Here is a 25,119-nt window from a genome sequence, read left to right on the forward strand (position 1 = left end):
AGATGGATGGCTGGATGGATTGGAGGATCAGTAATATATCTGAGTTAGGTTGCATGCCTTTCTGCAAGATTATGTTTCATTTTGCTAGAAAATTAAAAGGCCGACTCAGCATGTGTTACTTGTACATAGCAGCATCTGTTTGAATCATAGTTATGTCCTTGCACTTGAATATCTTCTGTATCACTATGTGGGTCTAGTTTCATAAAAAATCTCAATCCAGATTTTTCTCAAATTCCTGAGTTTATCTTCAAATCTTTTATTTCAAGTGTTTTGATCGGTAGTGTTTCAGTTGAGGAAGGTTTCCAGGTAGATCTCAATCTGAGATTTTTTATTATACCAGGACCTGAAGATTACAATCAGTCAATGTATTTAAGAACTGGCAATAATAAAAATTTTGTCTATTGAGAAGTAGCATAAATTTTCCATGTGCATATTTTTTATTGTGGAAAGTGCAATAAACAAAATATGCACATGGAAATTTTTTTTTTATTTTTTAAAAGGCAATTTTTTTATTATATCCAATTCTTAAAATAAAACATATTTTTATATTTATATAAACATGAGAAAGTAGCTCTGAATTTAACTGAATAGGGGAGTGTCAATATATTTTTTATCCATTGAGATACATGTATAACAAAATTATTTCAACCAATCAGATTACAGTATTTATCTCAAATTCATTTTTTACTAGATGTTTTTCATTTTCACCTTTAGGTATACCATGGCTGACTTTAGATGGTAAATTAGAACAGATGTCAAAAGTCATGTACATGAATTGGCACAGAGAGAACCCTTACATTATGAATATATTGTCAGAAGAGGTAGGTTTACATATCTCAGAGGAGGTAATCTACATATTGTCAGAGGAGGTGATTCTACATATTGTCAGGGAAGGTAGGTCAATATATTGTCAGAGGAGGTAGTTCTTCATATTGTCAGAGGAGGGAGTGGTAGGTCTACATATTTCAATAGTATTACAGTACCTGAAATTTTCTGTACAACTATAATTGTGATTGGTCATCAGTCATTAATCAGTTTCCACTCAGTCATCAATCTGTCAAACTGATCTGTTAAAATGGTGATTGCATTATATGACCATGTCTTGAGCGGAAAATATATTTGTGGATTTCGTTATTTTGATTGTCAATTTTTACACGTTTTTTAAATGCAATAGATTTAAACATCAGTTAATTATTTTTTATTTTATGTTTGTAACTAAATATGATAAATGGATAATTAAAGTACTCCTCCATCTTAGTTTTCTCCCCATATGCACAGTGCTTACTGGCATAGCACAGTCTTTTGGCCTTCATCAACAATTATGGCTCAGTGCCCATAGTGCATTCTAGCTCAAATTAATTACTGGTAGCACAGTGCTAAGAAATCAAAGCGCTGCAAAGTACAGTACTACTGTATTATGGCTTGGAGGGGGGGGGGGAACACTGAATCATCAAGTGCTTTGATTGGTCAATATTTGGGTTGAGGAAAATCTCAATTTGAGATTTTGTATGAAACCAAACCCTATCTCTTAGGTCTTCTCCCCTAAGAACTCTCAGTATTCTCTGCCTTTTTTTTTCTTTGTGTGTAACACCTTAAACACATTTTGCCTAATTCTTAGATGCAGAAGACGATACTTAAGAGTTTTAAAGTGTTTTGAGTCAGTTATGCTTGCTCACTAGCTCCTTTGTCTTTTGTAGAAAGTAATTGAATTGTTTGAAGAACATGATGAAAATAGCTCTGATGTAATAGACAAGATGCAGCTGGTTAAGCTGAATACCCACTTCCTGTTTAGCATAGCCCGCCTTGGTCTCTTTTCATCAGGTAAAATGAATCCTGGGAAATATATCTACACTAAACCCGAACCTACACTAAACTAGCTATGTTAATGTTTGGCATGAAAAACAATCTCCCTTGTACAAGCCTGTGTCAAAGCTGGAGGTTAAGCCACATTAAAAAATTTCTCTTGTCAAATTAGAATTTCTATCTAAAAATCGTAATTAACTGCTTAAATATAAGTCATTACATGAGAGGGAAATATTGTGTGTCAATCTTTAAGTGGAGGGGATGTCAAAGAAATTTGATTTAAATTAAAAAAAAATATGTTGCTAAATATAAAAAATGTCACAAAAACTAAACCTCAGCAAATGTTCTGCTTTGAGAACATTTTGAGAGGGAGATCTCTCTCTTTAGAATTTTTTTAGGTTAACATCTATGCATGTTCTGTTTGTCTGTCTTTCTGAAAAATTCCTGTAAACTTTTTCATTCAGCATCCCAAAATTGATTTTGACAATTTTTCAAACATACAAGTTCTAGAACATAATGATTTTCAAGGTCGTGTTCAAATTGTTACGGTTATATAGGGTCAAACAGTTGTCTTGTTTTATTCAGGTGATAAAGAGTTTGGAGGTATACCATCAGTGATACTAAAGCTGAAATCCCTAGAAAAGTTAGACTTGTCTTACACAGCTATCACATGTTTACCAGGGACAGCAAGAAACATTGACAAATTACAAACCATACATCTGGATCATTGCCCTCTTCTAGAAAGCATAGATGGCAATGTTGGTTTACTGCCCAATCTTAAAGGTGAGTAGCTTTGTTGAACTGTGAATGGATTGATTTTTTATACTCTACCACACAAAGCTGAAAGGTTACATGTCTCCCTCTGTCTGTCTGTCCCATTTGTAATGTACCATAAAATACAGAATTAGTGGCCGAAAGGGGTATTTAACAAGAATTTCATAGAATTTAACTATATAACTCAAATAAAAACATAGGAATGTCTATGATATTGTTAACTTTTAGGAATGAAGGGCCAAAAAGTGGTTGCATCAAGCATTTACTTACTTCCGTATAATAACTTGGGTAAAAGTGAATAGGTCCCGACTAAATTTTCTTACAAGGTGACATACCAGAAAAGGAAGACTGTTATTGATTTTTGGGGTTGAGACTTGTGCATTTTGAGCCAAGTAAGAATAAGGGGTCAAGTTTTTTTTCTTTTTTTTCTGATTTCTGGATGTTAATTTGAGTGTAACAGTTGTGAAAGGGAATGGATTGCTTAGAAATCATACCACAGGGTGCCATGCCTCCACAGGAAGTTTAGGATTGATTTTGCATGTATTTATCTTAAGGTATTGGTCTTCCTATATACTGTAAAAGTACTATTGTTCATGGCGTACCAATTTTTGTAGGTGAGCCAGACCACGAAAATCAGTTCCCAACAAAAAAGTGATTCCCATTACTGCATATACTGAAACATGTGATAACCTTGATAACCCGATTTTAAGAATCCACTAACTTGTGTATCTTTACTAATCCACAACAATTGGTATCCATGAATTAAAGTACTTTCACAGTATTTGCTTCTAATTCTGTTGAAGAAAGGTAACTCCTTGAACCACATGTAAAGCATACTGAAATTTCCAATATAAACTGGTGACCATTTGAGACTGGAACCTGAAATAGTCCTGAATAGATATAAGCTCAAACCACATTTTGAGCTTCTTCATCCAATCCAATTTGGTAAGACTTTATACATGTTCCATTGTGATGTCATACTATTGCAGTACCTAAAACCCTCACATCTACCGCAGTGCGAATATTGTTTAGGGCCCATAGTATATTAGATCCTTAATTTTTGTCCCTGCAACACGTTACAAGGGGACATGGAAATACCAGGCATCCGTTCGTCTGTCCAACTGTGTTTTCCACACTTTCTTTTGTTATGCTTTTACCAAATAAGTTTGTTTTTGGTATGTATCCTTATTATGAAGAGTTACAGATTAAGTCTGACTTTGGTTAAGGTTGAATGATTTTTACAGAGGTTATAGTCCTTGGACTAAGAAAATTTCAGTGAATTTACAGTTTTCTGCACTTTTTTTGTAATGCTTTTACCAATCGATTTTATATTTTGTATGTAGCTTTACTATGAGAAGTTACAGATTAAGTTTGACTTTGGTTACCGTTGAATGAATTTTTACGGAAGTTATGGCCCTCTGACTTAGACAATTTCAGTGAATTTACAGTTTTCTGCACTTTTTTTTTTTTTTTTTTTTTTTCGCGGGGTACATTGGAACCCTGTTCTTTTATTGGGCCTCAATATTTTCCTTTTAATTTTTGTATTAAATATTGATATTTCTTTTCAGCATTCCATTTAAACAGTTGTCCCTCCTTAGATAGTCCACCCCAGGATATTGTGGGTCGTGGATTTGGAGCTGTAAAATCATACCTTCAAAAGATGGCTGGTGGATTTACCGAAAGTCACAGGACGAAATTGATGTTTATTGGTTTAGGACAGGCTGGAAAAACTACGTAGGCAGTATCTTTGTTGTGATTATATTGTCTTTTGCTTGTTAACTTTTTTTTTTTTTGGTAGACACATCCAGAACTTTGACGTTTAAAACTATATATTGTTGCATTGATTACTGTAAACATAATGATTTTTCACGGTTGTTAATTTTACTGTAAATTTATTAATTTTTGCATTTGCTAGTTTTGTGGATTATATAAAGTGAATGTATTCACCATTTCAAATATATGTGTAATGTTATAGTGTTATAAATTAATTTGAGATAAATACTGTAAAATAATTTTGGTATATCTCAATGGATAAAAAAAATATTGACACGCTCCTACTCAGTTAAATTCAGAGCTACTTTTAAAAAACTGAATTTAGGGGATACAATTTTTCGCAGTTTTCTGTCCACAGCAAAAAATAGCAAAACTTAGTACACTATATGTACATAAAGTATGTTTACAATAATTTGTTTAAAACTTGTGCAATTTTTAGATCTTGGTGTTTTTGGACATATTTTGGTCAATCACTCTTTTTAATTAATTGACCTATAATTCATCACCCTGATTTAAGATTAAATCAATGTATTCATGTTGCTCATTTTCTTTTGTTACTTTGTATGTATGATTTTAGTTACTTTATGTTCTTTGTTGTGTATGTCTGTTTTCCATGGCTGGTCTTTGGCCCTGGATTACATTCTTTTGATTACCGCGATAACCTTGGTTCCCTTAATTACTCTTTCAAACATTTTTGCTTCAAAATATGTTAAGAGCTCATGCAATCAAATAAAAATTAGACCTATCAATTGTTCAATTCAGTCACGGCATGAAGGATCTAACAACACTCCATTCTACTTTCTATTCTGATGGCTTTTCTGATCAGCCAATCAGATTTCATCTTTTGTGATTTTGAAAGTATTATTTAAATGGAAAAACTTGATGTATAATATCTGAACTGAAATAGAATGGGATGTTGTTTTGCAGCAAAAATATCTGAATACATTGTTAAAAATCTTATATTTTGCAGTGCACAAATTTAGTTTATTTGCATTGAATATAAAACACAGAAAAATGTATTTCTCTATCTGTACTCCAGATTACTGAGAGCCTTACAGTCAGAGAGAAAGAAGTATTCAGGGACTACACCCAAGCTGACAGATGGGATTGAAATCAAGGAATGGAAAGTCCCTGTGGAACAGGATGGTAGGAACATAGAGATTACATATAGCTGTTGGGATTTTGCTGGACAGACTGTGTACTACAACACTCATCAGGTATGTGGTCAGAAGGTAGAATTTGAATGCTTAGGATAAAGGTAAAGGTGTTAATTTTCTATGTGTGTCAATTTTTGCTATTTTTGCAGTGAATAGAATGGTGTGAAAAAATACTTGAGAATTTATATTTGCAAACTTTCTTCTTTAAAACTGTGAAAATTGACATCCGTCAATTGAGAGAATCCTCGAAAATTATCAACCACAGAAATAAATAGGTTTACGGTATTTGCCAGATGAGTGGCAGATGATCACTGGGGAATGATCCTGCTGGGCACTGAACTCATCATGTAAGTGGGCAGACGATATAATTGGAAGGTCCCTTCTTTTGGTCTCTGATCGGTACTATACAGATATACCGGTAAATGGTCAACTTAATTGCGTAGGGCCCTACCTGGCAAAGCACTCATCATATTGGTGGTAGAATTCAAGGTCTCTGGGTTAGTGCCCTGCTGGGCACAATACTATTAAGATAGATGGGCAAACTATGCAACTCTTATAAGTTAGAACAACATGCACTGAAGGTCACGTCAGAGGTTCTACCATACACATGGTATATATTTATATATGTATTGATATACTATAAACAGACCATTCGTATGGCCTTTATAAAAAGACCAGATTTATATTTTTGGATAGTTTGAAGAATAAATAGAAAATGTTACCTACAAGTTGTCAATATAGGGGAAGTGGTATTTGTCCTCTGCTTTGGGTTTAAGTAGCACTACAACTAAGAATCATGCAAAATGGGATTCGTAGGTAAAAAGCCTACATGATTTTATTTTTGATATTGTTTGAATTGCAATTGTAGACAGACATTAACATTCAGTTTTTCATGTAACCTGTATTCTTAGGAGAAACAAATTATATAGAATGCACTGTAGATTTCAAAATTAAGGGAGATAACTCTGTAAAGGACACTCAAATACAATAGATTTTATTGGATTTTCAGTGTTGATTATCTCCTAAGAGCAGGCAGATATGAATGAATAATTACATATTTCATAGAGCCATAAAACAAAATAATTACAAAAATAAAAATATATAAAATAAAAATATGTAGTCTTTTTTTTAGGTTTATCATATTTTTTTCAGATTTTGCATGATACTTACAAAGACAGATGCTTAACAACAATGAAAGTTTGATAACATTTATAAATGCATCAAAAATGTTTATTTTATTGTGTTTTTTTTTCTTCAGTTTTTCTTGTCCAAACAAGCAGTTTACATGTTATTGTGGAACATGAGAATGGGATTTGAACATGCTGGTTTAGATTTCTGGCTGAGTTCCATTGTTTGTCATTGTCCAGATACACCTGTGATTGTAGTAGGCACACAGCTTGATCAGGTAGGTCCCTGACTGAAGTTCTACCTAGTCCGTTATCACAGTAAAACAAACTAATAACTGGGAACTGTAAGACAGGAGAGTTTCTTTTGATAAATTGACTCTCACATACCATATACATATGTTTCTTTTTTGCATTTGGAAAATTGTGTGCTCTTTTGGGTGAGGTTTTTATGTGAACTGCAGTTTCAGAGGCAGACAAACTGTTCAATGAGTAAGACAAAGGTGAATAAGTCTATTTTATCTTCATATTCCAACTTTGACAGTGATTATAGTGAAAATTAAATCACCGGAAAAATAACCACTTATACTGTAGTTATAAATTACTGATCATTCCTCAGACTATTGTAAATTTCTTCAAAGAAAATATGACAGATTAATGGTTTAATTTTGTATTTGAAAATGTCTCAGTTACCAATGTAGACAAATATATCTTTTTTTTTACTGTAGATGTATATTTCAGATCCCAATGCCAGAAATAAGAGAAGACGAATTGATGAAGAAATATCCCCAGATAAAGAAATTCTGTTATGTCAGCTCCACAAATGGAACAGTAAGATCTATTATTAATAATTAATACTTAGTAGCAGTCTTTACAAAAATCAGGCAGGAGGTCATTCATGCATGTCAAAAACCTACCGAATGCAGTTTTATTTTTTGTTCAGAAATAGTTAGAGATCACATAACCAGCCTTAGTTTTTCATTTGATCATTGCGCATTTGAGATAAAAATTATATAGATTGCGCATGAAATTGGCACTTAGCAGGAGTTATTGTTCTTGATTTTGTTAGATCTGGTTAAGTTTATTTGGATATAAAAATATGATTTTCTCAAAAGTGCAGATCTAAATACAGAAACGATTAGCGTTATATAAAAATATATCATACAGTACCTGAAACGATTCGCCGGTTTGACGGATTGATGACTGATTGATCTCTGACGGATCGATAACCGATGACTGGTGACCAATCTGATCGCAGTTTTGTTATATGAAATGATGGATGATCTGTTAAAAATAAAACAAATGTAAAATAAAAGTAAAAATTGATGTTTAAATTTATTGCATTATGTAAATATGTGTAAAATTGACCAAAAAAAAAAAAAACACAGGAAACTGTAAAATAAATTGACCACTCTGTGGTCACATGATGCGATCACCAGTTTAATGGATCAGTTTGACGGATAGATGACTGCAAATTCTGCAAAATGTTCAAAGATATTCAACATTGAAAATACAATAATTTCTATTGTATTTTACTGACATTTACAGAGTTATCTCCCTTAGTTATGAATTCTACAGTACATTCTATATAATTTTTATTTTCTAAGAGCATGGGTTATATGAAAAACCACATGTCAATTTCTGTTTACTATAACAATTTAAACAAAATATCCAAAAAAAGATATGTAGGCTTTCCAACCATGAATCACATTTTGCATGATTCTTAGGTGGAGTGCTACTTAATAGTGGTAAACATTAATTTTGTGGGTATTATTTTTCACACTTTTCTGTCCACTGTAAAAAATACTGAAAATAAGTACACTGCAAAAATTAATACCTTTACACTAGTTTAACAAGAGTTATGTAGTATAATATAAGGCAGTTATATTGATATACATTTTCTCATGCAGATATATTTCAGGAGTTTTGGAATGTTAAGTTAATTTTAACTTTCCCAGGTCTTTAAAGCAATAGAAATTTACACTTGAACGGGGCTGTCTTATGGTTTCTCACACATTTTCTAACCCACCAACATATCACTGCATATATGTGAATACTGTAGTTAAAAGTAAAAACAAACTTCAGTTTAGTTCAGAGTAATGAAGACAAACTCCAGTTTAGTTGAGAGTAATTAAGACAAACTCCAGTTTAGTTTGGATGAATTAGGACAAACTCTGGTTTAGTTGGGAGGAATTAAGACAAACTCCAGTTTAGTTGGGATGGATTAGGACAAACTCCAGTTTAGTTTGGATGAATTAAGACAAACTCTGGTTTAGTTGGGAGGAATTAAGACAAACTCCAGTTTAGTTGAGAGTAATTTAAATCAACTCCAGTTTAGTTGAGAGTTATTAAGACAAACTCCAGTTCAGTTGAGAGTAATTTAAACCAACTCCAGTTTAGTTAAGAGTAATTAAGACAAACTCCTATTTTTTTAAAAAGAACAAAATATTAGTTGTCTCATGACTTATATACTTTGTCTCTTTTTACAGAACATTGCAGAACTGGAGAAAGCCTTGATAGATATAACCCTCAACCACTGCCCTCAGATGACAATGAAAATACCACTGCTTTGGCTTCAGCTTGAAGGGAAAATTTTGTTGTAAGTTGCCATGATCTGCATTTTTGTGAAATGACAGATGATTGGTTCATGTAAATTTAAGAATTTCCGCTCGAGCGAATCCAATATACTATCATATTGAATGTACCCGAATTTTAAGATATCAAATCCATATATTGTTTGTTTGGTTTTTTTTTTGTTAAATAAAACTAATGCAAAATAAAAGTAATAAATTTAGGTTTAAATCTATAAATCTATTCCATTACGTAAAAATTGACAAACGAAACAACAGAATCCATAAAATATATTGACCGCTCTGTGATCATGTGATGTGATCACTAGTTAATGGGTTGGTTTGAAGATTAGTGTATTTGCTAAGTGAAATACAGTAATATTATTTATTATTACTATTTAAGGAGGTAGAGCTAGGGTAAGGGACACAACTCTTAGAAATCATTGGAACGTTTGTATTCATTATTTTACATCAATCTCATGTAAGCATCAAAGTGACTTGGACTGATTTCATTCAAGCTTGAAAGGTTTTGGTGAAATTGAATATGATACAAACATATCACTGATTTCATGATTTATGTCCCTTACCCTAGGTCTACCTCCTTAAGAATCGATGACTGATTGGAAATTTTAGTTGCATGGATCAGTTCAGGTACTGTACCTTCCGCTATAAAGTAAAGTTGAACACCCACTGCCTGATTCTTGGATTGCCAGATAATTAAAAATAATTATTTTTCTTTATAGTGCAAGAAAAGACAGGAAGAACATCTTAGATTGGGAGACACTTGTTGACATGTCTAGTATGATTGGAATCAGTGATGAACAGGATGTATGATAATATATTTTTAGAGAAGTCAAAGTACATCAAATATGATATTTAAATTTCAAAGTTGCTCATTTTCATGGATTATGTCTAACAAACAATAGACCCTTTTGTGGTAAGTTGGTGAGCATATGCACTCAATATACACTTCCGCAAGGTAGAGCTTGGGTAGAACAAAAGAATTTTCCTCGGGGAAGTGTATATTGAGCATGCTCTATGCATGCTCATTGACTACCCCAACGTTAGCACAAAAGGGTCTATTTTGCTGTTCTAAAAAAAATAATTTGTGTTTCATACTGCTACAAAATCTTTTTTAGAGTTACTAAATTTCATGTTTAATACGTCTCCATTGCAAAATAACACAGGTAAATTAACGACACAATATGAATTGTTTTACATTAATAAACAAATAAACTTTCTACTTTGGTTGCATGGACAATCTGTTAGTCTTTTACAAAAATGTTTTTTTCTTAAGGATCTTTACTGCTCAAGTTTAGCCATTTTTGTCAGATTTTGAGACTCCTCTGGCTTTATCCATTTCATAGCATAAATATGTTTTGCCCAGTGACTCCCACTTTTCTTAATTTCATTGAACACACCTTAAAATGTTGTTTGAGAAGTTTGTATGTATTCTTGTTACTTCTGTGGGGTTTCTAATAGATAAAATCTACATGTAACACAGTTACTAGGATAAAAAATTTGAGAACAGACCATTTTTAATGAACCTCAGAACTTCAATAGGTCATTTCAACAGGAATGTGATAAAAAGCACAGGACCCCCTCTAATCCTAATCACTGCTAAAACAAGACCTTTGGAATATCATGGGAAATCAAATCATAGATTTCAAAATTAAGGGAGATAACTCTGTAAATGACGCTCAAATACTATAGAATCTACTGGATTTTCAATGTTGATTATCTTCTAAGAGCAGGCAGATTTGAAATGAATAATCACACATTTCATAATATAGACCCATAAAACAACTTAATTACAAAAATAAAAATATGTAGCCTTTTTTGGGGTGTACCACATTTTTCAGATTTTGCATGATTCTTACAAAGACAGCTAATTAAATCTCTTTATTTTCTGTCTGAAATGACTAAAGTTACAACTGTTTGATTTTTAAGGAATGATTGGCTACAACTAATTTTGAAATTGAAGGCAAGACCAGGATTTCTTTTTGAAAAATGAATTCACTATGAAATATTGGTCGATTACAGTAATAATCAAAACAGTCATATCTACTAGAAAATATATGGTTGCATTCAAAATTTTCAGATAAAACTAGCCATTCAGTTCTTGGATGATCTTGGTATAGTGCAGTATTTTGACACTGAAGTCCTCAGCAATAAAGTTGTGATCAACCCTCAGTGGATTGTAGATGTCATGGCTAAAGTTGTTTCTGTCAACGAAAAGTGCATCAAGGTATGACCCTATGTTAAGGCCAACATAGATAATTTCTTGGTTATAATGAACCTACATCCATGTTTGATAAGGCCAACAAATTTCTGTTTTTCGGTTCAACTTCCTGTATGAGTGGGATATGCAACTTCATGTTTGATTAGGCCAACTGTTGGTAATTTCTCAGTACTAAGAGATTCCTTCACCTTCCATCTGTAAATACATCAACAACTTATAATTTCTTGGTTATTTCCTTCATTATGCATGCCTTATAAGGCCAACGCTTGATAATTTACCGGTTCAAAGACTCTTTCACCTTCAAAAGGTGAAATAAGACAAACAGAAGATATTTTTAATGACATGTAAATAAAACTACATAAAATAAATTTTTTTCCCTCAGTTAATTAGCATGATCTAAGTAAAAAAAAACTTCTGGATGAGATGGGATTAAAAAAGTACTCCCTATCCAATGCATTGAGAGGACATGAACTTTAACCTTTGTTTCATTCAATATTTACAACATGATCATAGGCATTTATTTATATAACTTCTTATTTGTGTGTAGATGTAAGTACCTAACTGTAGCTGTTTAAGTACTTCTCTGTCTAAGAATCAGGCAAAATGTGTGTTTGGCACATGAAGAAAAAAATGTAGAGATTTTATGGCATTATCCAAGTATTTATACCTCATGACCTCCAGAAACAACCATTAAACTGTTTGTAAAGTTTAAAAAATGTTGGAAAAATTTTCCAGCACTTTTTCTTACATGCAGTCAAAAATATCTATGTCAAAGATGCTTCAGGATTAATTTAAATTGTTTTTCTGTTGTTTTCTATATGTATTGAATATATTTTAGGCAGAACAGACCAAATTGAGAAAAAATAATATGCTACTCATTGCATGATTCTTATACGGAATGGTACTTAAAAGATATTCTTAATTAAATGTACCTAAACTTTGTATCTGCAATATTTAGCATTGTGTGCATTTTCCATGACATTGTCACAATGATCAATTTAAACCCAAATTTTGAAACTAAATGATGCAAAGTAATTTTGTTTAATGTAGGAGAACAAAGGAAGGTTTTACCACAGTTTCATATCACAAGTATGGAAGAACTATGACCCAACCCTTCATGAATGGCTACTGAAGCTGACTGAGGCATTTGACTTGACCTTTCCTATACCTGTTGCTAAGGAAGCAGAAAAATTCAATATTGTTCCCTGTTTGTTACCAGAAAAGGAACCAGCAGATGTAAGTAACCTTTTTTTTGAACTTGACGTGATTATGGATGTGATTAGTGTTCAGTAATTTTGTTGTTACCTTTTTTCATTGTGACTATTATAAATAGATCTACTCCCACGCAGCATATGGTGGTAAATTGTAAGCACTTTATATGTCTGTCCAACCATGTATTTTTATCACTGTTATCTCGACTCCTGATGCATTTCTGATTTCAAATTTGGTATGTGACTGAGAGATAAGGTACGTCAAAGATGGTGATGTATAGATGATCCGGAAGTCAAGGTGAACTCAAGGGGATACATTGTAAGTAGTTGTGGTTGCTATTAGATATCAATCTCCTGTTTTGTGGGACTTTGCCTCATAAGATTAGAGGTACACCTTGCACAACTTCACAGGAATCGACACTAATGGTAGTCCGGTAGACCTGTGCCACCATAATTTTGGAGAGGACTACTTGATAATTTTTCATGGTACTCCTATGGACTATCTAAATTTTGCTTTATTTTTCGTAAGATCTAAGAAGAAAACCTTCATTACTGTCTCCAGGCTATTTGTTTTACCTCTGAAGTAGTTCTGTTGACCACCGAACAAACACAGTTAGTGCATACCCTGCTTCATGTTGAACCTTTAAATCTATTGGCCTGTAACATAGTTTGTACTAAATTGAGGAACAACTTGATTTATCACAGGACTAAAATCTTAAAGTTGTAAAGGAAGGAAACGTGATTTGAGAGGTCTTAGTCTTCATCGTACGGGAATTTCAACATTTTTTTCGTAGAACGTTAGTCTGAATGGAAGGGCCTCTTTCTGTTAATTGGTCCTTGTTTCTATTTTCATTTTTGAAAATATAAAATTAGTGATAGGCTATATATTTACTTTAGGGCAGCTTTTTTTATTCACCCCCATATGAATATTATGGTTGATTGTTGGTGTTTAATACCCAAGCAGCAATATTTCAGCAATATCCAGGCGATGAACATGAAATGGATGATAAAATGTACTTGAAATGATGATGAAATGAAAATAGGATGGGACACAAGGATAAAAGGGTTGACAAATTTTTATTGCCTCTGGAAAAAAGGATTTTTCTACTAGATTTATCGACTAAAACTATGAAAAAATAACAAGTATTTCATAAAAAATTCTGAAATGACATTTATAGGTGTATTTAATGAAATTATGAAAAGACAAAAAATTTTTTATGAAACAGATAAAACCAGAGGAGTAAAAAAATCTGACAAAAGTGACTGGACATGAGCAGCCAACTTATTCCTTAAGTTCGGTTTTCAGCAAAATCCTAAATGTAATTTTCAAGTTATGCCATTGAAAATTTTGACATCCCACTTTTTTACCATCTCATGTTAGACTATTTAAGGAATGGCTGTTGTATTTTTTAGGTCTATGAAGAAATTACCTCACGTGGTGCACACTAAATAACCTGTTATTTCATATAGACCAAAAAATATGACAGTCATTCCTTATAATTTAAGTTAAGTACCAAATTTCAACAAGTAAATCATTAAAAAAATTGATGACATCACAGTCATTACAAAATTTGGTCTATAAGATGATAAACTATATTTGGTTGATCCAATCAGAAACCGTGTAACTTCTGAAAGTAAATTGTTACTTGATTTTTAATTAATACCTTTTTTTTTGTTTGCAGTTGCCATGGCCGTACTTACCAGAAGAAGAAGGATTCAGAGAAAGCAAAATTGAGTACAAGTTTACATACTTACCTACAGGGTTGTTCAACAGAGCACAGGTGAGGGTCATCAACAGAGAGGTGAAATTGATTGTAGCAACAGGTCATGAAATATCTATAACTCATTTTCAAAATGCTAAGTCAAAGAAAACAAAACAGTAAAAACGTGAATAACAACAAACAAATAAAAAAGGCTCCCATGCCTCAGCTTCGATTAGACAATGACAACAGGAAAGGGTGAACATAAATTAATGGTACAGATCTGGCATATTTGGTACATGTATATATTTTGTTTCAGGCTAGATTGTTTAGTCAGGGCTTTACTATGGAAGAGGAGTTTCTAAATTTGATGTGGAAAAGAGGATTTATCCTAAAGAAAAATGGACATTATGCACTCGTGAAACAGATTAGGTAAACCAACCCATCTTTAGAGTTTAGGAAGGTAGACCTAGGGTAAGGGACTTAACTCTTGACATCAGGGATATGTTTGTATTATATTTAATTTCACCAAAGCCCACCAAGCTTTTATTTAATACAGATTGAAATCAGTCCAAGTTACTTTGATGCTTACATGAGATTGATGTTAAGTGGTGAGTACAAACATTCCAGTGATTTGTAAGAGTTGTGTCCCTATTCTAGGTTCACTTCCTTAAGTGTCAGTCTCTGTTAGAATCAGGCAGTGGGGGAAATATGATATAAAAAAAAAAACACCATTCTGAAACAAGATCTGTGGAATATCATGGGAAATCCTCCCCTACCCCCCAAAAAAAAAAAAAAAAAATATTTGCACCATCAGAAAACCTCGTTTGTAGAAAACTTTATGAAAAAAGCCGTTGATATAGGTCTTTTCAAATATAGAAAGCATCCCTGAGGGTAGTTATATTGTCGGATTGGTGGGGTTCTGACATGTATGTTTCTGATTTTTCACATTTTGCTTGATTCTTTATAAAACTTACTGGTACACCTGAAACTATACTGAAACGTTCTAGTCTGTTTGTTCATCAGTTAGTGTTTCTATTAATTTTTTTTTACCAACATCATGGTGAAAGTAGGTCTAGCTGTTGGACTCCATTTATCCATCATGCTCAAAGTATACCTGTAATTCAAAAAGTATTGAATCAATATTATTAAAACTAAGTACAATGTTTATATACATATTGAACATTTGTTTCTCATATTTTTGAGAAATTTGATAAATTTTCTTAAATGTTAGCAAGATAAATGTAGCCAGCTTTGTTAGACTTGAATTTTTGTCCTACATGAGTGTCTGAGATTTCTCTGTCTAGTATTCTTCTGAAGATACCCGGTATTTCTCCTTAAATTTAGAAAGCTGTTTCTTAGGTCTTAGGTAATTTTCTTCCAACTTCTGTGAAGTGTGCAGCTCATTACTAAATTTCATTTTCCAGTGATTTTAAGATGGTTGTATTAGTGGAAGGAGCCAGACCAAAGAACATATTGGACCTTATCCATGAGACCATCAGTACCTTGATTAAAGACTCCTTTGAAGGAGTGGACTATGACTATTACATACCGTGCCCAGACTGTGTAGAGAAAAAGGTCAAGTGTACTAAGTAGTACTCCAGCTAAGAATCATGCAAAATCATGTGATTCATGGTTGGAAAGCGTACATATTTTTATTTTTGATATTGTTTGTAAAATACCATACTAAACAGAAATCAACGTGGGGATTTTCATATAACCTTTGTTCATAGGAGATAAAAGTTACATAGAATGTACTGTAGAATTTAAAATTAAGGGAGATAACTGTGTAAATGACACTAAAATACAATGAAATCTATTGGATTTTCAATGTGAATAATACACTAACAGCAGACAGATTGGAATGAATAATTATACATTTGATCATATGGACCTGTAAAGCAACTTAATAACAAAAGTAAGAATTTATAGCCTTTTGTGGGGTGTTTCACATATTGCAGAATTCACATTATTCTTACAAAGACTCCTATCTAATTATTGAACATTTTCCATAAATGAGGATTTTTCATATTCTAATTTTAAAGATTAAGGTTTAAAAGGTTGACACAATGTGTATTGATTCTTCTTCAGTAAGTACCATGCAGAAAGAAGAATTGAATACATGAATTTGATGAGAGAGAATCAGTTTCTTCCATGAAATTTGTCGAAAACTTGTAAAATGTAAGATAGCGGAAAACCTCTCCCAGAAATTAAAAAAAAAATATCACGAGCTTAGAATAGGCCAAATGATTGTACGTTCTTGGTATTATGAAATTTGAATTTATTTTAAGCGTGGAAAATAAAGTATACACAGGTTTGATAATTACTACTTCAATAATAAACTTATAAATAATACCTGTATTAGTGTTGATGTCAATTTTGATTTCAGGAAGCCAAAGACCCCCACCTCTTCAAAGCAGAACTGATCCACCGAGCACACAATATAAATGCTCCATTCCTTCAATGTACTAAATATTTCCACACAGTATCAACAGGGGAACTGCTAAGTATGTTCTATTTAACTTAAGGAGGTAAAGCTAAGGTAAAGCACACAACTCTTACAAATCATTGGAACGTTTGTGTTCAGCATTTTATATCAGTCTCCTGTAAGAATCAAAATAACTCGGACTGATTTTATTCTGTTTCAAATGAAAGCTTGATAGGCTTTGGTGAAATTGACTATGATACAAACATATCACTGATTTCAAGAGTTATGTCCCTTACCCTAGGTCTACCTCCTTAAGTACAGCTCAAGTCAATCAAGTGAAATGGGAAAAATCTGAAATATGTGTGTCAAAATCCAACTACTCAGACAATAAACTTTTACAGAAGAAAATCTCAATTTGAAATGTCCAGTATGCCCAGTTCTTAAAAAAGTCTCCTTCATATGAAATTACCATGATTTGGTCTGCATCACTGGAGATGTCTTGAAAAATATGGCATTTTTTGCACTTTTTTTGTTATGCTTTTACCAGATAAGTTTGTTTTTGGTATTTTTCACCAACTGATTTCATATTTTGTATGTAGTCCTACTATGAGAAGTTACAGATTAAGTTCAACTTTGCTTAGGGTTGATTAATTTTTATGGAAGTTATGGCCCTTGGACTTTCAGTGAATTTAAAGTTTTCCTCACTTTTTTTTTGTGTGGGTGGCACTGGAATACTGTTCTTTTATTACAGATGCCTTGCCAGACAACATGGAGATAGAATTTGATATACATACATTTGTTTATTACAGATGCCTTGCCAGACAACAGGGAGATGGAATTTGATATTCAGATGCAACAGAGTATAAGTGCCTTGCAGGAGATCAGTACTAACATGGCAAAAGACGTGGCAATACTATATTGCTCTGAAGATATACCTACAAACAACAAGGGAGTTAACCCTAAAGATATCCATAAAGATCTAAAGAAAGCTGGATTTAGTTGGTAAGGGTCTAATACAGTGTTGAAGAATCTGATACAAAGATTTTTAAGGAGAGGATCCAGGCAGTTTTTGATCAATTGGTTTAATTAACACAATTTTCCAACAAAAGGAGTATTGCAATCCCTGAAACATCTATGATTTTTCAGTGTGTAGAATTTCTGTTCTTCAATAGAGTATGCAACAATAATTGTCATTTGAAAACATTTTTATTGTTTTGAGTGTTGCAAATTAGATTGAAAAAAGATTGTACTTCAAAAGGTCAGAGCAGTACTACTTAAGTAACATTCCAGCTAAGAATCATGCAAAATATGATACATAGTTGGAAAGCCTACATATTTTTATTTTTGATATTTTGTTTAAAATGCTTTAGTAAACAGGAATTAACATTTGGTTTTCCATATAACCTGTGCTCATAGGAGATAAAATTTGTATAGAATGCAATGTAGAATTCAAAATTAAGGGAGACAACTCTGTAAATGACACTCAAATACAATATAATCTTTTGGATTTTTAATGTTAATTATCTCTTAAGAGCAGGTAGATTTGAATGAATAATTACACATTTCATAGTATAGACCCATAAAACAACTTAATTTCAAAAATAAAAATATGTAGCCTTTTTTGGGATGTATCAAATTTTTCAGATTTTGCATGATTGTTATAAAGACAGCCTGTTAAAACAAGATTTTTCCCAAAATTAATCATACAAATCACTTTTATTTCAAGTTTAACTGTAGTTCCTATTGTTTTTTCAGCTGGTATCCAGAGGATATGTCTACTACCTCAGATGTTGAAATGACAATGGAAATAAAAAATTCTATGGTAAGTATTTAGTCTTGATGAACCAAATAGGTATCAGGGGCACAAAGTGCTCCAACCAAATAGGTATCGGGGAGCATGAAGTGATCCAACCAAATAGGTATTGAGGGCACAAAGTGATCCAATCAAATAGGTATTGAGGGCACAAAGTGATCCTCATGTCTGACTGATGTATGTACTAATTACGTAAGCCCAGATTATCCACCCTCTCCTTTCTGTTACGTAAGCCCTGAAGTAAAGGATTAACACGTTTTGAGATATCCACCCTCTGCTTTCTGTTATGTAAGCCCAGTAGTAAATGATTAACATGTTTTTGAGATATCCACCCTCTCCTTTCTGTTACGTAAGCCCTGAAGTAAAGGATTAACACGTTTTGAGATATCCACCCTCCCCGTTCTGTTATGTAAGCCCTGTAGTAAATGATTAACTTGTTTTTGAGATATCCACCCTCTCCTTTCTGTTACATAAGCCCTGAAGTAAAGGATTAACACGTTTTGAGATATCCACCCTCCCCTTTCTGTTATGTAAGCCCTGTAGTAAATTATTAACATGTTTTTGAGATATCCACCCTCTGCTTTCTGTTATGTAAGCCCTGTAGTAAAGGATTAACATGTTTTTGAGATATCCACCCTCTAGTTTCTGTTTCGTAAGCCCTGAAGTAATGAATTAACACATGTTTTTGAGATATCCACCCTGTCTTTTCTGTTATCTAGGTCCTAGTGGTGTGTATATCAGACCAATTTGTTGCAAATCTGAAGTGCCATAAGATGTTCTTGTATGCTACGGAACAGCTCCAGAAGCCCATAGCTGTGGCAGTAATAGCAGAGTCCTTGGACTGGCAACAGACTGATATTGGAATGAAGATAGGCAATCCTGTAAGGAACAAACTAATCATTTTTTTTTTCATTTCCCACTATTATGATTTTAGGCTTTGTCCAGGGGCTGCTCTGGCTTCCAAAATTCTGTTGCCAGAAAAAATAGCCAGCATAAACCAAGTATTTAAACCCGATAACCTCCAGAAATGACCATCAAAGTGTTTGTAAAAATTGATTTTTTAGGATATTGATAGGTCAGATTTAGTTGAAATGCACTATGGAAAAATGGTGCGAAAATTTTCCCACACTTTTTCCTTATATAAGTAATCAAAAATATCTACGTCACAGATGCTTCAGGATAAATTTGAATAGTCTTTCAGTTGATTTCTACATGTATTGAATATATTTGTGGCAAAAAAGACCAAATTGAGAAACATGATGTGCCACCCACTGCCTGATTCTTACACAGAATTGTACTTAAGTCAAAGAAAATCATCAATTTCAAAGACTTTCACTGAAGTAACCATGGAATTTAAGAATATATATTCTCAGACTTAAGTATGTTTTAAACTTTGTGAGGCTCTGACCAGGACTGTTAGTTCTGAGGATTTTTAAAAATTTTTAAGTATAATGCGATGAAATGATGCCTGCTTCTTAAAAAAAAAAGAAAATCTAATTATCAGAACATGTTAAGGAAAATTGTATATGGCTGATCACAAAAAATACTACAATACCTGTATTCCGATTGCCATACTCATGTGATTGACTATACATATTTTATCACTCATACTGTGACAGTACCTTAATTAATGGATACCAATTGTCGTGGATTCACAAGTTTGTGGGTTCTTAAATTCATGGTTTTGAAGTTTTCAGTTAACACATCAACAAGAATCTCCTTTTCATTGTGAACCAAATTCCGTGGTTTGACCTACCTAGGAAAACCACAAAAATTGGTACCCCATGAACAGTAGTAATTTCATTGTAATTCTTTTTTATAGAACATGGCTATGATAAAAACTCCAGAAAGATACCCTAAGAAAATTCTGGATCTGATAGATATTGTTAGAGATTGTAAAAAAGAACTTGATCAGGTAGGTGCTGTTTTTATGCCCTTCTGTGGAGGCAGTTGTGGTATGATCAATTTCGTTGTAGTATGTACCATGTTTCTGCATCTGTCTTATAAGATAACGCGACAAATTTGATATTTAATATGCAGCTTCTGTCTGATAAGTACCAGTCCACATAAAATTCAGACACTTACAATGGTAGGATGATGCATGATGAAAAAAGGCACCAAAAAACAATGCTTCTTCAGTCTACATATGCTATACTTTCACATGACAACAATCTGTTATGCATTCAGATCTGTTTTTTTTAGAAAAGCATACATTTATCTCCTACTAAAATTAACCAAATCAAACCAAATCAAGAACAATAACTCTTGCAAAGTGCAAATTTCAGGTACAATCTATATATTTTTTATCTCAAAAGTGCTAAAATGAAAGGTAGATGATGAGGCCTCTTCATGTGCTTAATCCAAAATGCTAAATTAAACATTTAAAATTGCCATTTTTCATCATTGTAGGCTGTACTTGATCATCCTCCAGTGTTCATCAGTTATTGTTGGACTAATTCTAAAGAAGCCTGTAGTGTAACAACACAAGCCAAACCAGGTTCTCTGGGTTATGGTGATCCTCGTGTCATTAAGAAACACCTGGAAAAAAACGGGATCAGATGTTGGCTGGATATTGAACAATTGGGAAGGGTGTGTATGTCAATTCTAAGATTATGCTTACGGTGTTAACTTGGAAATTTCTATCATGGTAGTTGCATGTATGTTTTACAATGCAGTCCTTATTAAGTTCACTTTGACATCACATGACATCAGTGATGCTAAACCATGGCAACCTACCAATGTAGCTTACAACTTCTCATTTCACTGGACAAAGTTGATACCACTTGTGAAATTTAAGGCTCCATTTGGGGCATTGGTGTCCGGAGTTTTCTCAATCACTTTTATGTATTGAGTAATCATTTATATATTTAATAATAAAAAAAAGTTTACTTGTTCAACCAATGAAATATGAAAAAGTACAGTGATCACACAGATCATCAAATAATTTTTTTTTTCCGATTTGGGTATTATCAAAGTAAGCATATGTGTCAGCTTCCATTTTTTGAAGATAGTACTTGTTGCAATTAGGTCTATTTTAGCTAACTAAGCTTCACTGGCCTTTTATGAGCAACTCGGCGGGTGTTTCTAGAAAAGCAGAGGACCCTTACCCTACCGGTGCACCTGGTCCATGCACCCAGTTTTTAGTGGAGTCCGAGTTGCTCATTTACTTTTGTTACTTTGTATGTATGATTTTAGTTACTTTATGTTCTTTGTTGTGTATGTCTGTTTTCCATGTCTGGTCTTTTTCCCTGGATTACATTCTTTTGATTACCGCTATAATCTTGGTTCCCTTGATTACTCTTTGATTACCGCTGTAACCTTGGTTCCCTTGATTACTCTTGCAATATTGTTTACAACAAAGTCATACTGGAATTGGTTTTGGGGTTTACCAAAAGGTGCTGAAGCTCCAAATTCTTTCTAACAGCTCATTTGGGAGATTATCACTCATTTTCACTGTTTCTTGTGGGAGATTATAATGCTAAATATAATTTTTAGTGTAGAAAATTACCAATTAAGTGTTTTCACAGTTTTTAGTATGCTTTGTATAATCAATTTAATATACCCCTCCTCTCAAGGATAGAAACTATGCTGTTTTACCCCTGTCTGCGTTTCCATATGTCTGTGTTTCTCTAACAATTTACCTGTCACAGTTTTGTCAGCAACTATTCATCACAGCAGCTTGATATTTTTCCTGTAGGTTTGCCTTATGGTGGGATACATTTTCAGAAAAAAATTGACAGGAATTTCCTGTTTTCCAAGGTCTATTTATTTTTTTACCTATTTTGAAATGTTCATATAATTTTTCTTATCAACTTGTTATCACAGGGGCGTGAAATTTTAATACATTTAAGGAAATGGAACATCCGGTATATAGAGGGATATGTATATTTTTTCAGACGCAGTTGGTATAGTTTCACATGTTTCATTTTTTACCCTTTGACCTAAAAGACGCTCTTCCATGGAAACCCATGTCACCTGATTGCAATTCTGTTTCCCAATTGGCCAAATACTGACAACTTAGTGGCATTAAAAAAAAATGGGAGCGAAATTGCGTGCAATGTGTTATTTCTTGAATGAAATGTTGAAAATTATTAGTAAAAAGAAAAACATTTTACTGCGTTGGCTATCTTTTTTTAAAGATAGCACTTGTTTACTTTCTTTTTTTGAAAGTTGAAAGTTAACTTACACTTTTCATAGCAACTACTCATTATAGGAGCTTAAAAATTTAACATATTTTTTCTGTAGCTATGCCATAGGGTTGGATCCATTTTCAGAAAAATTCAACATCAACTTCCTGTTTAACGAGTACTTTCTTTATGTTTCCGATATTGTGATTAAAAGCAGGGGTATCACTAGTGAGCCAATGCTCACAGATTTCTTGTTTGTGCTTTGTATGATCACTAAATGTGTGCTTTTTTATGATATACTAATTACGAATTAATTTTCTTTTATAGAAAAGTTTATTCCAGGATATAACAGTTGGATTACAGAATGCTAGAGTCATAGTCGTCTGTGTTTCTGATGAGGTATAATATGTTATAGTATTTTAAGTATTATATTGAAGTGTAACTCTTTGTAAGAATCAGGCAAAATGGGAAAAAAATCAAAAACATGTATGCCAATATTCTGCGACTGATCTGACAAAATAATTTCACTCAAAGACCCCTATTTCCTCCTTACATAACTGCATTTGTTAAGAATTTTTTCAACAGAGTTTTCTTTTCTTGAAATTATCATTTTTAGTGCTTTCCAATTAAATGTAAACTTAATACACCAAAGTGATATGGAAAAATCTTGTCTTTTTTTCCATGATTCTGATAGTCCAAGTAGTCAAATACTTATTAAATAGTTTTTTTTTCCTAACATGTTTCACCCGATGCCTGATTCTTAAAAAAAACTGACACTGTGAAGCAGTATACTGTAAACCATGCAATTTTCACAGCAGTTTAATTTCGCTTTTTTTCGTAGGAAGACCTGCAACCCATTAATTAAGCTGTCATGAATATTTTTTTCGAAGAACATTATAATGCAATTTGAATAATGATTGCATATTTAAAACTGCTTGAAGCAGATTGATTGCAGAAACCATGAAAAAAAACACGGAGTATACTTTATATAAAACTGCAAACTGTCCCAAGTCAGCTTATTTTGTATATAACCTGTTCAGAAGTTAGAACTCAATATCTAATGATTTCAAATCCAAATATTAAGAATTGATTCGTAAAGAAAATGTATTATAAGCATCAACCAATGAACGTTACTGACAGCACAGTACTAAACCAGATTATACAAAATAACTTGGGTTCCTCAAAGAAAGCCAACCAATCAGAAAGCTTGTCTTCAGATTAGATTATAAACAAATAATCCATCACATAATCTACTTTACCAGTAGTAAACCTGACCAATATTTTAGCTAACTAAGCTTCACTAAAATGTCACTATGCTGTGACATCCAGTACATGTATATATCGTGTCTAGTCTTACTTGTGATTGCAGATTGTAATGTGATAAATACCAAAACTCATATATCTTCTAAAATAATTACAAATAATTACCAATAGTAGTATTATACAGTGAATCCTATCTAAACCAAACTTTAAACCTTGAATAATCAAAAAAAAAAAAAACTTTCTGAACAAATCCCTGAATAAATAAATAAAAAAAACCTGTCTAAACCAAACACTGAATAATACAAAAATATGTCTAAACCAAACCCTGAATAATAAAAAAAATCTGTCTAAACCAAATCCTGAATAATTAAAAAACTGTCTAAACCAAATCCTTAATAATCCAAAAACCTGTCTAAACCAGAAACTGTTTAAAGTTCTTTATATCAGTTTATATGTATTCTAAACCTTTCAACCAAGCACTTGTCTGAGCTGAAAAGTCCAAAAGGTTGGGTTAATCCTGCTTTTACTGTATAGATCTAAGGGGTTAATCTGTGTTGTAAACAAAAACATGTAATCTATTCATGCTATTGTTATATTGGAAAATGTCTGCCAGAAATACATGTTCTGTTTTGACAGGTGAAAAAATATTCTGTTTAAAAAATACAGTGATTGTAACTTGATGTTGTTTCAGTACCTGAAATCGGATCCTTGTATGATGGAGGCTAGATTTGGTACATACAACCTGCAGCTGCCATTGGTAGTTTGTGTGGTGGGAACTGGTAAAGATTGGAAAATGTCAGAGGTATGAAGACTATAGGAAGGCATCATTAAGGTTTTTTGTAGCTCACCTGCACCCATGGTACAAAATATCTGAGCAACTGAGCAAAAAATTGCCACAATGCCTGACCTAATGCATTGGAGGATGTACTATTTCAAAACCACTCCCATCTTTTGATGCATGTACAATTTAGTTACTTATGGAGGTAGACCTAGGATAAGGGAAATAACTCTTGAAATCAGTGACATGTTTGTATCATTGTCAATTTCTCCAAAGCCTTTCAAGCTTTCATTTGAAACAGAATGAAATCAGTCAAAGTTACTTGGATGCTAACATGAGATTGATGTAAAATACTG

General features: G+C 32.8%; 1 protein-coding gene across 2 annotated transcripts in view; it reads left to right on the forward strand.

Moving 5' to 3' along the window:
• The window catches only part of LOC148598160 (uncharacterized), a 107,864-nt gene that overhangs the window by 65,062 nt on the left and 17,683 nt on the right, over nt 1-25,119 (forward strand). For both annotated transcript variants that reach the window (XM_088562602.1, XM_088562603.1), the window contains 22 exons: nt 715-821; nt 1,698-1,821; nt 2,389-2,586; nt 4,146-4,311; nt 5,390-5,567; nt 6,766-6,912; nt 7,373-7,462; nt 9,121-9,230; nt 9,945-10,029; nt 11,303-11,449; nt 12,494-12,679; nt 14,337-14,435; nt 14,674-14,786; nt 15,782-15,932; nt 16,744-16,861; nt 17,592-17,784; nt 18,538-18,604; nt 19,315-19,476; nt 20,418-20,510; nt 21,005-21,184; nt 23,050-23,121; nt 24,677-24,787. In XM_088562602.1, coding sequence (XP_088418728.1) covers nt 715-821; nt 1,698-1,821; nt 2,389-2,586; nt 4,146-4,311; nt 5,390-5,567; nt 6,766-6,912; nt 7,373-7,462; nt 9,121-9,230; nt 9,945-10,029; nt 11,303-11,449; nt 12,494-12,679; nt 14,337-14,435; nt 14,674-14,786; nt 15,782-15,932; nt 16,744-16,861; nt 17,592-17,784; nt 18,538-18,604; nt 19,315-19,476; nt 20,418-20,510; nt 21,005-21,184; nt 23,050-23,121; nt 24,677-24,787 — 2,897 coding nt within the window. The remainder of the gene's footprint in view (nt 1-714; nt 822-1,697; nt 1,822-2,388; nt 2,587-4,145; nt 4,312-5,389; nt 5,568-6,765; nt 6,913-7,372; nt 7,463-9,120; nt 9,231-9,944; nt 10,030-11,302; nt 11,450-12,493; nt 12,680-14,336; nt 14,436-14,673; nt 14,787-15,781; nt 15,933-16,743; nt 16,862-17,591; nt 17,785-18,537; nt 18,605-19,314; nt 19,477-20,417; nt 20,511-21,004; nt 21,185-23,049; nt 23,122-24,676; nt 24,788-25,119) is intronic.

The sequence above is a fragment of the Perna viridis genome, chromosome 14 (assembly GCF_037379345.1).
Source record: "Perna viridis isolate PV_CMFRI_1.1 ecotype Kerala chromosome 14, ASM3737934v1, whole genome shotgun sequence".
Lineage (NCBI taxonomy): Eukaryota > Metazoa > Mollusca > Bivalvia > Mytilida > Mytilidae > Perna > Perna viridis.